A 12,202-nucleotide genomic window follows, 5' to 3' on the forward strand; every position below is an offset into this window, starting at 1 on the left:
CGGAAAATGTTCATGATTTTCAGAAATTCTTCACAAATCGAAAAACATCCAGGAAGTTAAAAATCGTTCGCGAGTTCAATTTTTTTTCACTAACATCAAACTACGTTTGAATGTGTTAATACTTGTTCATGAATATAAAAAAAATTGTTGACGAATTCCATGAAAATATTCACAGATATTTTTAAAATATCATGAATTTGATGTTCACGCGTTTGAAACAAAATCACAATTTGAGAAATATTTTTGTGAGTTTAAATTTTTCTAAAATTTAGAAATTATTATCAAATTCGAAAATTTTCACAAGTTTTTATAAATGTGCATGAATTTGGAAATTGTTCGTGATTTTCATGAAAGTGGATGAACTGAAAAAATGTTAATGATTTGGAAAACAAAGTTTATGAATTAGAAAAATGTTTGTGAATGTGAAAAAAGAAAAGAAAAGGGGAAATCAGAAAAGAAAAGAAAAAAGGAAAATAACAATAAGAAGAAGAAACACAAAAAACCGGTGCAGGGAAGGTTCAAAACCTCTAGAGAAGGCTTCAACAAGGAGAGGGAAGGCTCGAAGAAGGTGGTCTTGGTGGCCGAACCTGTAGGCCCCAGGTTCGAGATGGCGGATGATGCTGTTGGTGGGCCAACATCACCCCTACCTGTTGACGGAGAACGCGCATGAGCACTTCCGTATCTTGATGATGGAGGAGCACCTCAAGGAGGAGGTGCGGCTCGAGGCGGAGCGCGCGGACGCTACCGCCCTTGTGGAGCTCTACGTCGGCCCTTCCCTTATTGCCAAAACCGTGCCATCCTTGTGTTCATCGAGAATGAGCGGATGGTGTCGACGAACTGCCGCAGGATCTTCATTCGTGACAGAGAATCGTAGGAGACCTTTGCAAACGAGGACGATGACGACGAGATGCCTCATGCCGCCAATGACCATGATGCTGGTGGTTTCGACGAGTGGGTGACCCCGATCCCCTCAGACAAGGACTAGATAGATTAGTTTTTTTTATCCCGTAGATAGAGTAGTTTCGATGAATTTTATTTTCGGATGTAGTTCTAGCTCCTTGCATGCCTTTGCATAACTTTGAAGGTTAAAAAATATATAGTGAGTCAAGGGAGAAAAAGGCCCAGTCCGGTTGGAGGTGCTTAAGAGAGTTTTACTACTATTCTAACAAAAAGAGTTTTACTACTACGACTCTATCCTCTGGACAAGAAAAGCATCAGCGTCCACATTCGTCTTCCTCTGCGCTCGGAGAAGCCCCTCGCCGCCGGCTGCATCACCGCCGCCCCTCGCCGCCCTAAACCGATCCAAGGTACTACCTTTCCCGACTCACCACGGCGAGGAAGAGGTCACCACCACCGGCTACCACCTGGGACTCGAGATTTTCCTCGACCTGATCCGTGATTCCATCTCTCCCCATTTGCAGATCTGCCCCCTGCCTAGGCCCTTCCGCTTCCGCTCCATGGAGGAGGCGGAGAAAGGGGAGCTCTTGGAGAGGAACACCAAGCCGAGGTTGGACAGCCATCCTGGGGAGACGTCGGATGCGGCCGGCGTGTTCACCGACGACATCATCCTGGAGATCCTCTCCCGCCTCCCGGCCAGATCCCTCCACCGCTTCAAGTGCGTCTCCGTGCCCTGGCGCGACCTCATCACCGACCCCGCCAACCGCAAGAAGCTCCCCCAGGTCCTCGCCGGCTTCCTGTACATGTCCTTCCTCAGCGGACACCACCACCACTTCGCCAGCGTCGCCGGCGGCGCAGCCCTGTTCGACCCTTGCCTGCAGCCAAACAAGTACAAGCACATGGAGCAGGTAGACGCCTGCAATGGCCTCCTTCTCTACCGCGGCTGCACCAAGAATTTGGCCCCTTGGGATTGGACAGAGGATGATTGCCGTTTTGTCGTGTGCAATCCTGCCACTGGGAGCTGGGTAGAGCTGCCCCCTCAACCTCAACCGCAAGAGCCGGCGAAAGGGCGTAGCCGTGTCGCAGGTCTGGCTTTTGATCCGGCGGTCTCATCCCATTTCCATGTTCTTCGTTTCGAGGAGGCAGACTCATCGAGCGTGACAGGAGTGAGCATCTACTCGTCACGGACAGGAGCCTGGAGTCATAGGGACAGGGTGATGGCTGAGGAAGTTACACTGTCGTATACCACTAGATGTATCTTTGCTGGCAGCGTGCTCTACCTGATGGGCTTCCTTCCGAGCACCAACAACGACCATGTGCTGCTGGCAGTGGACATGGCTGGGAAAGTGTGGAAGACCATCAGTGTGCCGTATGCCTGGAGATTAGCTATGATTGGATCGTCCCAGGGGTGCTTACACTATGCTCTAGCTTCCGACAATGATAACAACAACATCCATGTTTCTGAGATAAAACTCTGGTGCCTCAAGGATTGTGATAGGAAGGAATTGGTCCTGAAACGTACAGCCAGCATCGATAAGTTTACGGGCATGACTATGAAGAATTACAGGGTGATAGGGATCCATCCAGATTGCGACACCATTTTCTTGGTTCCATGTGGAGGTCATACGTTGGTAGCGTATGATATGCAGCATCAGAAAGTTGGATGCATCCTTGATCTTGAGAAAAATAGTACACAACGATTTCTACCCTATGTTCCTCTGTTCTCAGAGTCATTAGCAGATGCAAATGGGCGGTAGCTTTACCTTCAATGCTTCCTCCAAGAATTGGCTTTTCTATCAGCTGAATTATTTGTGCGTATCTCTGAATCTACTTCAGTCATGCCGCTCAATTTGCTGGTGCTTACACTCCTCTTGCTTGGTTTTCAGTTCAGAGCAATGCCTGGTAAACCTACAGATTAAGCATAGTGTTAACTCCAAAGAACACTGTTACTCTTGTTCTTGTTTGCCTAGCACTGGCTATTGTTCTTGTTTGTAACCAGCCTTCTTGTCCATAACAATCAGTTATTATGATTATCCTAAATGCTAGTGCAGATTGTGAACCTCTGGTAGTTTACTAAAAGGTTCAATCAGAGCAGTTACTGGTGTGATGTCTACTCAACCTTATTCATCCAGTATTTTGCTAAAGCACTGCCTTTGAGCAGGCTCTTTTTACTTATATTTTCTGAATTCAGTAGAGCTTTGGATCTGTTAACCACAGAGGTATTGCATTAAGGCCAAAAAAATGAAATAAAGGTGCAAGCTTTGATGGGAAGATTTTCTGCTTGGTGTCTGCGCGTTTGGTCCAATTTTAATACTTCAGGTGATAAGGCAAAGGTCTGTATCATATAAGCTTGTGCTTCATGTATGAAAATAGGATTTTGGCAGATGCCAGGACAGGGCATTTACTGTGCTAGAACTTTGACAGTTGATATGGGTGCTCTTGTTTCTAAATTGAACTCAAAAGTTGTTCCACCCTGCCTTTTGTCTAAAACATATGTAGTGTGAAGTTTCATCCGCTTTCGATGAAACTTCAGCTTGATTCTCTCCAATGCGTAGCAACTTTGTTTGCAATCTTATTTCACAGTAAGAGAATGAATACAATATTATTTCTGCTTGTTTCAGCTACCGACCAAAGTACAGTCCATGCATTTACACCTTAACTTGTCAGCCTTCTTAGCTTATAATTTTCGGACCTCATTTTGTCAGAAGTTGTGCAAGTTAGTGACAATGCAACTTTAGTTATCAATTGATTATTTCTGCACCCTTCTTTCGATGTTGCCTAGGTATCAAGTGAATGGATTCAAGTAGATATATTACCTTTTGTCAGAAAAAAATGGCAACTCTCTCAGAACTCAGATTGATGTATTTTGCTGGTGTACTTTAATATTTTGGCTTTCCCATTGGGCCGTTCTGATCTAGCTACCAGATGATTACCATCGTTTTCTGGTGTACGGCTATTAGCCTGCTGCTGCTACTACTAGTACAGCCATGACCACCAACACTGTTCGGCTGTTCCTGGCATGCCTAAACTATTTGCCCTCCTGAACTCTTCATTTCATATTTGCCCTCCTGGCCGAGCTGGCTAAGTGTGCTCTGGGGGATGCAAGAAGTATGAAGGCTTGGCAGATCGAAACAATGCTCCGACTTATCATCTTGTATATTAAGCTACGTTTTCATATTGTTTTCCACAACCCCGATTGCTGACTGAATGCTGATGCTTTTGCAATGTGTCATGGGTCTTTCTGCTGATGATTTTGAAGTCCTGATTTGCTGACCGAATGTCATACATCTTTCTGAAGCTTTGCTATATATGCGATGTTATTTTTGCAACCTAGCTTGCTGGATATTCATGCGTCTTTCTGAAGTTTTGCTACTGTCCGTATTTCTGTGTGCAAGTTTTGCTACTGTGCGCTCTTAACTGAAGCCTGGGTAATGCGGCCGATGTGCCTTGCGGCTGTACGCATTGAAATTGTACCCAGCAAGGAAGAAAAATCACCATGTACATCGTCAGACTCCCAGATTCTGTCAAAAATGCAAATCCTAATGTCAATATCTTGCTGTACACTAACTACCATGAAAACCTGCAAGTTCGAAAATCATCTTTTGGAAAAGCAAAACAAATTAGCATATTGCCGGTGCTTCATGATTCGGTAAAGAGGCAAGAAAACAGAGTGAAGCAAAGGGCCATGTACATGTAGACAGTATGAAGACAACAGGCAATGGATTGTTCATCCCTTACTTAGAGGAGGAACCTGTATTATCTCTATTTCTGCTATATTTTCAGGTGCAGTAGCAGCTCCAAGTTTCTGTTTCAGAAGTTCCAGTCCAAGTTGTTCTCAAGGTATGAGCATACTTGTAACAAGTAGCAGCATTTGCTATCTTCCTTTCTTCGTGTCTTCTAATTAAGTAGCACTAATTGTTTACAGTGGACAAGCACAAAGAAACACATGGTGGCAAGAAATCAATAGCTGATGGGTTAGGTTGATTGAATTTGCTGCAGTGCATTAATCGCGAGTCTTCGTGAATGTGTGATACTTCTGTTGATGGTACTCCCTCTGATCCATATTACTTGTCGCTGATTTAGTACAACTTTGTACTAAATCAGTGACAATTAATATCGATCAGAGGCGGCCTAATTGGCATACTTGGAGCTGCGCTCTCCCATCCGTGAACCGTGATTAGCGTGGGTGAGACTAGGCACCGCTGCCGCCGTCGTGTGGCTTCGCTGCCCTTTGCCGCCCGCTGCCTCTGATCGCTTACAGTAAGAGAATGAATGCAACCTTATTTCTGTTTGTTTCAGCCACCGAAGTACTCTCCATGCATGCGCGGAAGTTAGTGAAAATGCAACTTTATTTATCAATTGGTTATTTCCCAACCTGTCTTATGATGATGGGAGTTTTCAGCACTGGGTACGTCTTTTTTTATGATGGGTGTAGTTCTGTAAGCATGGGTTCGTTACTTTGTTTTACGTTTTCTCTGAAATCATTTCAGTGTGGTTATATTATCTCTTGATTGCTTACAGTTCCTAGTTTTTATTTCGAGTGGCATGATGAGTATATGACGACAAGCAAGACAGGGACTCGCAGCGTTCCCGATTTCCAATCAGAGACGCGAATGATGCGTCCGTCTAGGGGAATTTTTTATGCTATACTCACTCCCCTTTCAGGCTTTTTTTCCTTTTGTTTTCCGTCTCCATTCTTCTGTTATTTTGATTTAGGCGCTTGTAACTGTGTTCAATATGATAGAAACATTTAGCAATAAAAATTGCTTAGTCTGAGGCACATGACACTTTGCTATTCAGGTGTGCACTGAGATGCCAAGCCTGATGATTATCCTCAAGAATGGAGACCTGAATCCACGTCTCCGTTGAATCCCGCTCGGCCGCTGTGCTTGATGCCTTTCTTGGTTTCTTGTCTGGGTTTCTCTCGGGAGTGAATTACAAAACGCCAACATACGCACATATTAAATGGCCTCTGGGAATGGATGTATAGAAACAAAAGATATGTAGACTTTGGCAGATTGGATGAGTGACCTCACTAGATTCAAGGTACTCGGCTACTCGCTTAAGGAATAAGGAGTATTTGGTATTTGCTTGAAGTTGCTCACTATCCATGATATACCACTAGAGGTTTTTCTCAAATCATCATGGGTAGATTTGTTGGAATCTGATTGGTCGTTTTTCGTGAATTAAAGTACTTTCCATCTTTCGACATGAGCAAGAGTAACATATGCCCAGAAGCAAAGACAAGAATATCTGTTGCTCATTAAATCAATTCAGAAACATTGTGTGCTCAGCCCGTCTGATGATTACCTTTCCAGTAAGAATGGAGATCTGAAGACACTCCTTTGCTCCGCTGAGGCCCGCTTGACTGTTGTGGTCCATTACCTCCCTCCGTTTCCAAATGACTGAGCAATTTTCTCTCAGGGGTAAATTGGATCATGTATGCATACATACATATCTCTCATCTTCCACCAAACTGGCTAGGCGGGCTCCGCGTCGGTATATCTGAAGATACAAAATGTATGAAGGCTTTGGTGAATCCACACTATGCTCTGTTCTGTAGTACTATTCACTAGTTACCAGTTCAAGAAATTGTTTGTGGACTCATGTAGCAACTTTCTGGGATTGATGATTTCTTGCAAACATTTGTGATATGTTTTCGTTTAATGTTGAAGTATGCAGTTGAATATTTTGGCTTCCCCGTTGGGGCATTTTGAACTTTGATCTAGCGGCATGATGATTACCATTGTTTGCATCAAGGAATGGAGATCTGAATGCACTACCCTGTAGAAGCATGCTTGGCCACTCTCGTGGACGGCTATTGCTTACTACCTGCCACCACCAAAGCCACCACTGCTACCTGCCGAACTATTCGGCCCTCCTGTACTGTTAATTTGCTTCCGCCAAGCTGGCTAAGTGTGCTCTGGGGGACAAAACTAATATGCTGATCGAAATAAAGCCCCAACTTAAACTATCTTGTCTATTAAGATATTTATGTTTTTATATAGTTTTTTTCAACCCTGCCTGCTGAATGGTCATGGGTTTTTCTGCTGATGCTTTGCAACCCTGATTTGCCGAAGTTCCTTTGACAGTTCTTTAGTTTCAGTTGATAGCAATGTCTTCTCCAAAGTACTATAGGACTGAACTGAGGGGGGACCCTTCTCTCTCACGCCACCACGTCACCCCCCTCTGGCCACCGGCCGCGCCTCCAACCCTTCTCCTCGAGTCCTCCGCCCGCCCCTTTTTCCTCCTCCGTTGTCGGTGTCCATCGTCGGGCTAGGCTTGGGCAGCATCGGTGGCGGCGGCCCCCGGTTTTTCCCCTCTCGGATCTGTTCCTAGGCAGGGCGGCGCGGCTTTGAGGGGTGCTCCCAGGTGGCGGCAATCTGGCGCGGCGGCGGGACGCCTTGCCGCTGGCGTGGGGGATCTGCTGGGCGATGGCGCCATCATTTGCGGTGGGGTGCTCTCGGCCTAGATCTGGGCCCCTTCGGGCCCCATCTTGGCCTGGGCAGGCCGACGGCTCTTCTGTCGGCGACATTGCTCCCTCGAGGCGGCGGGGTTGCGTCGGGATACTTGGTGGTGGTGGCGCTGTTGACAGCTTGATGCAGCGTGGCGGTGGCAGCATTGCGGGCCCGGCCTACCCCGGGTGCCATGGGGTGCCCTTGCTGCCGCGTCCGGTCGGCTAACACGAGGTTTCAGAGGCTGTAGCCCCCCCGCACGACAGCGCTGGAGGTAGTTCCCCTCCTGCGCAGCTTCGGTGCTGCCGCTCCCTCTTCCTTCGTCCCATCCTCTTGGCCCCATGATGGCAATCTCAGTGAGACGACGTGTGTGGCGTCAAGTCCGTGGTGGTGCACGCTGGTGGGTGGCTAATCGGTCAGAAGGCTTCGGATCGGCCGGGTAGTCGTGGTTTGGGTTTGGGAGAAATCCCTGCCGGCTCATCCGGCACCGACGCGGTGACGCCTTGCGGGTGCCACCATTCCTTCCTGAAGGGCGTCGGATATACCCATTCCCCAATCCTCTGCACGTGCCGGGGAAAACCCTAGGACATGTCCGGACAGCAGTGTCGTCAACGTGGCATTCCTTCTTGGAGGTGTTGCTTGGTACACGGAGGTCCGGAGTCTAGGCGAGTGGTGGGACAACTCCGGAGGGCGCAGCTGGGGCGAGTCATCCGCCTTTCGTCGAGCTGCTGTTGTTGGCATTATTTTATCTTTCTTTCTTTCTCTTTTCTTTTGGGCTTGATGTGCTGTTCGCCCCAGCAGATGTTCTATGATTGATGATGGTTCCTTTATAATATAAAGCGTGGGGAACCCTCGTATAGCGATGCTCTTGTTTGTAAACTAAAACTGAAAAGTTGTTCCACCCTGCCTTTTATCTAAAGCACATGCAATGTGAAGTCTCATTCGCTTTTGATGAAACTTCAGCTTCATTCTCTGTAATGCATAACAACTCTGTTTGCCATCTTATTTCACAGTAGGAGAATGAGTGCAACCTTATTTCTGCTTGTTTCAGCCACTGACCGAAGTACAGTCCATGCATTTTCCTTAAGTCGTGAGCCCTGCCAGCTTATAATTTTCGGACCTCATTTTAGAAGAACTTGTGTAAGTGAAAATGCAACTTTAGTTATCAATTGGTTGGTTCTGCACCTATCCTATGATGCTGTCTAGGTATCAACTGAACAAATTCAAGTGGATATATTACCTTTTTTTCAGAAAAAAAATTGGCTTGGTCATTGGGTCGTTCTGATCTAGCTGCATGATGGGTGCCATCGTTTGAGATCGGAATGCACTTCCCTGTTGAAGCACTCGGTTTATGGCTATTAGCCTGCTGCGGCTACTACTAGTACGGCCACCACCACCACCACCACCACCACCTGGTACCACTGTTCGGTTGTTCCTGGCATGCCTGAACTATTTGACCCTACTGAACTCTTAATTTCCATCTGCCGAGCTAGCAAAGTGTGCTCCAGGGGACAAATATGCTGATCCAAGAACTATGAAGGCTTGGCAGATCGAAACAATGCTCCGACTTATCATCATGTATATTAAGGTATATTTTTATATTGTTTTCCGCAACCCTGATTGCTGACTGAATGTTGATGCTTTTGCAATGTGTAATGGGTCTTTCTCCTAGTGCTTTTGGAGCACTGACCGAATTGCCGTACATCTTTCTGAAGTTTTGCTATATATGTGATGTTTATTTTTGCAACCTTGATTGATTGCTGGACGTTCATGGGTCTTGCTGAAGTTTTTCCATCGGTCCGTATTTTCTTCATGCATGTTGAGATAATAAGATGTATTATTAAACATGGCCGCTTATTCCTTGTGTCTATTCAATCGGGGCAATTAAAATGCGTTATTTTACACGCATTTGATGGCTCCACCATTCCTACATGTGCGTTTACTGCCTGTAACTTGAAGAAGGGAGCGATCGGAGAAGCAAAGATTCATGTCGATAGATAGTGATCTTAAATTTCAGACAAGCAACCCAGAGCAACATGGTACGGGCCCCACTATTTTTGAAACTGATATTTTAGCTCCGCAGCAGGCGATTGTCATCGATTCAGCCGATCGTGGACCTCTTGGTGTGTTGTTCCGGGAAGCAAAGTTCCAGCTCCATACTAGTTTGATAGATCAAATCGTGTTGTGTACTCCCCTAGAGCTTGTAACTCCCCAGCGCATGTGCTGGCCTCTCTTTGTTCAAAGGGTTCCACCGACGGCCAACATGTTTGGTACTCGGATATCCCTGACGATGTATTTCGTGTTGTGACCGCTGATTTGGTTGGTCCAAAGTGATTGAAATGCCAGGTGTTCCAGATAAAAAAAAAACAGACAAGCAACCCAGAGAAAGGAAGAAGGCAAGGCAGGTGTCCAGTGGGAGTGCTGAGGACGCAGGGCAATGTGTCCTTGCCGCAACCGGCTTTTCAGGCGAGATCATCCAGAGTTCAAGACTGCGTACCGCAGCACAGCGCCGATGATGGCGGCGGTTGCTGGACTATTAGCACGTCTTTTAGAACATGGGCCATGCTTGTACTTCTCCGATAGCCCATTTAAGTGGCCCTGATGAAAATTTTGATGCGAAGGGCATATTTTTCCTCCTATAAAAACACGTTGGTCAGGGTCAGCGTCTGCCTCCGAGAATCCAACTGCCGCCGTCCACGAGCGTCTCCGTTAGCCATCGTCGTCGGCACCCAAAACGCCGATCCGACTCCCCACGGCAAAGATCAGCGCTGAATTTCCTCTGCCAGATTGACGATCTCCTCTCTCTCCATTCATAGATCGATCCCACGGTCCCACCTCGACCCTAATCCTGCCCTTGTCCCTGCTCCATGGAAGCGAAGATGGAGGCGAGCATGGAGAGGAACACCAAGTCTAGGCTTGACAGCCATCCGGCGGCGACAGCCAGCCTCTTCACCGATGACCTCATTCTAGAGATCCTCTCCCGCCTCCCCGCCAGATCCGTCCATCGCTTCAAGTGCGTCTCCGTGGCCTGGCGCGACCTCATCGCCGACCCCGCCAACCGCAAGAAGCTGCCCCAGACCCTCGCCGGCTTCCTCTACATATCCTACCGCAGCGGGCACCGCCACCACTTCGCCAGCGTCTCGGGCGGCTTAGCCCCCTTCGACCCTTCCCTCCCTTACCTGCAGCCTAACAAGGACGAGGGCATTGCCCAGGTGGACGCCTGCAATGGCCTCCTTCTCTACCGCCGCTACACGAAAAACATGGTGACCCTTTGGACAGAGGGCGATTTCCATTTTGTTGTGTGCAATCCCGCCACCGGGAGGTGGCTGGAGCTGCCCCCTCAACCTCAACCGCCGGCACCCACAAACATACATAGCCCTACTGCAGGTCTGGCTTTTGATCCGGTGGTCTCGTCCCATTTCCATGTTCTTACTTTCGAGGAGACCAATATGGAAGCTTATTTGACAGGAGTGAACATCTACTCTTCGCGTACAAGAGCCTGGAGTCGTAGGGACAGTGGGATGGTTGAGAAAGCTACCCTTTTAAGGAGTAAATGTGTCTTTGTCGGGGGTATGCTGTACCTCATGGGCAACCTGGAGGACATGAATGGCGAGTATGTGCTGGTGGGGGTGGACATGGAGGGGAAAGTATGGAAGACTATCCACGTGCCGTACGGTTCAAAGTTTGGTACGATTGGATCATCGCAGGGGTGCTTACACTATGCCGTAGCTTATGTTGATGATAACAATGAAACCCTAGTTTCTGAGATATCACTCTGGTGCCTCAAGGATAATGAAAGTAAAGGATTGGTCCTGAAGCATACCACCAGCATCGATAAACTTATGAGCATGACTGGGAAGACGTACAGGGTGGTTGAGATTCATCCAGATTGCGACACCATTTTCTTGGTTTCAAATGACGGGGACAACTTGGCAGCGTATGATATGCGACATCAGAAAGTTGGGTATATACTTAATCTTGAGAACAATACACAACAGTTTCTACCCTATGTTCCTATGTTCTCAGAGCTATTAGCAGATGCAGATGAGCATTAGTTTTTTTTTACCTTCAAACCACCCTGATGCTTGCTCCAAGAATCGGCTCTTCTGTCTGCTGAAGTATTTGCCTGTGCACCTTGGAATCTGCTTGAATCATGTTGCTCAATTTGCTGGTGCTTACACTCCTACTTGTTTGGTTTTCAGTTCAGAGCAATGCCTGATAAACCTACAGATTAAGCATAATGTCAATTCCAAAGAACACCATTAGTCCGTTACTCTTGTTCTTGTTTACCAAGAACTGGCTATTGTTCTTGACATGCATGTATTAGTCCCATGGGGCTAAATTATACTGTAACCAGCCTTCTTGTCCATAACAATCAGTTCTTATGATTATCCTAAGTCCTAGTGCAGATTGTGAACCTGGTAGTTTACTAAATGGTTCAGTCAGAGTAGTTACGGGTGTGATGTCTACTCAACCTTATTCATTCAGTATTTTGCTAAAGCACTGCCTTTGAGCAGGTTCTTTTTTACTTATATTTAGTGTAGCAAATGAATTCAGTAGAGCTTTGAATCTGTTAACAAGAGGTATTGCATTAATCTCAAAAAATGAAACAAAGGTGCAAGCTTTGATGGAAATGTTTTGTGTTTGGTGTGCACGCGTTTGGTCCGTTTTTTTTACTTCAGGTGATAAGACAAAGGTGTGTATCATATAAGCTTGTGCTTCACGTATGAAAATGGGATTTTGGCAGATGCCAGGACAGGGCATTTACTGTGCTAGAACTTTGACAGTTGATAGCAAATGTCTTCACCAAAGCACTACATGGGTGCTCTTGTTTCTAAATGAACTCAAAA

General features: G+C 46.7%; 2 protein-coding genes across 2 annotated transcripts; both read left to right on the top strand.

The window, feature by feature from the left end:
• Nucleotides 1-1,148: 1,148 nt before the first annotated feature.
• LOC125518120 (F-box protein At2g23160-like) lies at nt 1,149-3,517 on the top strand. The gene is made up of 2 exons (XM_087533942.1): nt 1,149-1,307; nt 1,422-3,517. Exon 2 carries the CDS (start codon nt 1,458-1,460, stop codon nt 2,652-2,654), a length of 1,197 nt encoding a protein of 398 aa, XP_087390068.1. The 5' UTR covers nt 1,149-1,307; nt 1,422-1,457; the 3' UTR covers nt 2,655-3,517.
• A 6,665-nt stretch (nt 3,518-10,182) lies between these two features.
• Nucleotides 10,183-11,966, top strand: LOC147956947 (F-box protein At2g23160-like). Its single transcript, XM_087535376.1, has one exon. The coding sequence runs from the start codon at nt 10,220-10,222 to the stop codon at nt 11,405-11,407; it is 1,188 nt and encodes a 395-aa protein (XP_087391502.1). The 5' UTR covers nt 10,183-10,219; the 3' UTR covers nt 11,408-11,966.
• The last annotated feature ends 236 nt before the right edge of the window (nt 11,967-12,202 follow it).

The sequence above is a fragment of the Triticum urartu genome, chromosome 7A, assembly GCF_056163025.1.
Source record: "Triticum urartu cultivar PI428250 chromosome 7A, HENAU_Tu73, whole genome shotgun sequence".
Classification (NCBI taxonomy): Eukaryota; Viridiplantae; Streptophyta; class Magnoliopsida; order Poales; family Poaceae; genus Triticum; species Triticum urartu.

Coding starts and splice junctions, on each gene's coding strand:
- LOC125518120 (XM_087533942.1), top strand. CDS start 1,458: ATGGAGGAGGCGGAGAAAGGGGAGCTCTTGGAGAGGAACACCAAGCCG.
- LOC147956947 (XM_087535376.1), top strand. CDS start 10,220: ATGGAAGCGAAGATGGAGGCGAGCATGGAGAGGAACACCAAGTCTAGG.